Source organism: Notothenia coriiceps, unplaced genomic scaffold (genome assembly GCF_000735185.1).
Source record: "Notothenia coriiceps isolate Sejong01 unplaced genomic scaffold, NC01 NC01_scaffold00005312, whole genome shotgun sequence".
NCBI lineage: Eukaryota > Metazoa > Chordata > Actinopteri > Perciformes > Nototheniidae > Notothenia > Notothenia coriiceps.
In genome coordinates, this window is record NW_011338013.1 from 1 (window position 1) to 1,266 (window position 1,266).

The window sequence follows — 1,266 nt, forward strand, 5'->3', positions numbered from 1 at the left end:
GGGGGGGGGGGGGATTACACTGTTAATTATATGGCTATTATATTAATTGTGTGGGCCTTATACTCGTTAAACTGCAGATTTAGAATTATAATATGTAAAATGTCACATTAAAGGGTCTCAAAACGGCTGCGTTATACATTTGGTTTAGTTGTTAGAAAACATTATTCCAAATATTTCCACACATTTTCCAGCCTAGAAAAATAATAATAAGTTTAATATAATGGTAACGTAATTATTCCACTTTAAAATTGAGTTTTTAGCTATATTTTGTTGGCACATCTCCATTTGTTGCACACACTGTTGCACAGAGTCCAAGAAAAACTGATTTTAAACCCATAAATGCTTAATTGTATGTTATAACCATCTTATCCAGCTGTTGGTAAACATCTCCTGAATGATGAACAATGGAATAATGCTTACAACTACAATGACAACAATGGGGGTGAAAACAACAGCTCCCATGATACCACACTAGTTCACTACATCAACGTGTCACTACATCTTTTGATATTGTTGTAAATGTGAGACCCCTTGCAGCAAAAAAAATTCAATATTGAACTTCTGTATACCTTAGGTTGGCTAATAACACAACCCATCTTTTTTCAGTCCAACCCTTCTTATTGTTCTTCTGTGTTTGGTCCCTTTGTATTTCTCTGCTGCAGAGGTGTCTTCAGCTGGAGCCGTACAACGAGGTGTGTCAGTACATGAAGGGGTTGAGTCACGTGGCGATGGGTCAGTTCTACGAGGGCATCAAAGCTCAGACTAAAGTCATGCTGAACGACCCTCTGCTGGGACAGAAGGCCAGCTCTGAATACCTCAAAGTCAAATACCTCAGAGGTCAGTGTCCACACATTCCCTTTTAGTTATCCCTATAAAAGAAACCATAAGCAGCAGACAGTTACTATAACTACAAACCAAACCAGTACATTTTAAATGATATCTTGCATTTATTTCCCCACCAGAGTACTCTCGCTACCTGCACTCCCACCTTGACATCCCGGTAGCAGAGTACAACGTGGACCAGGACTTACCGGGAAACTTTAAGAACCACTGGGCCAAGAACCTACCGTTTTTAATAGAAGATTATGAAGAACAGCCCGGCCTGCAGCCACACATCAAGTAGGTTTGATCGGTCCTATACAGCTGATATTATACTTTTTCCTGCTCTGAGATCAAACAAAAACTGCAGTTAATGCTTAAGATATTAGCAAAATGTAATATAATAAGGTACTTCATTTGTAGCGCAATCAAAGGGGTTTCAAACCA

The 1,266-nt window shown here is 39.0% G+C and overlaps 1 protein-coding gene across 1 annotated transcript; it reads left to right on the forward strand.

Moving 5' to 3' along the window:
• Nucleotides 1-606: 606 nt before the first annotated feature.
• LOC104942855 (tetratricopeptide repeat protein 13-like) lies at nucleotides 607-1,119 on the forward strand (the record flags this gene model as incomplete). Its single annotated transcript, XM_010768154.1, has 2 exons — nucleotides 607-837; nucleotides 963-1,119. Coding segments are annotated over 2 exons (388 nt in total), but the record flags the coding sequence as incomplete, so codon positions are not given.
• Nucleotides 1,120-1,266: the final 147 nt, after the last annotated feature.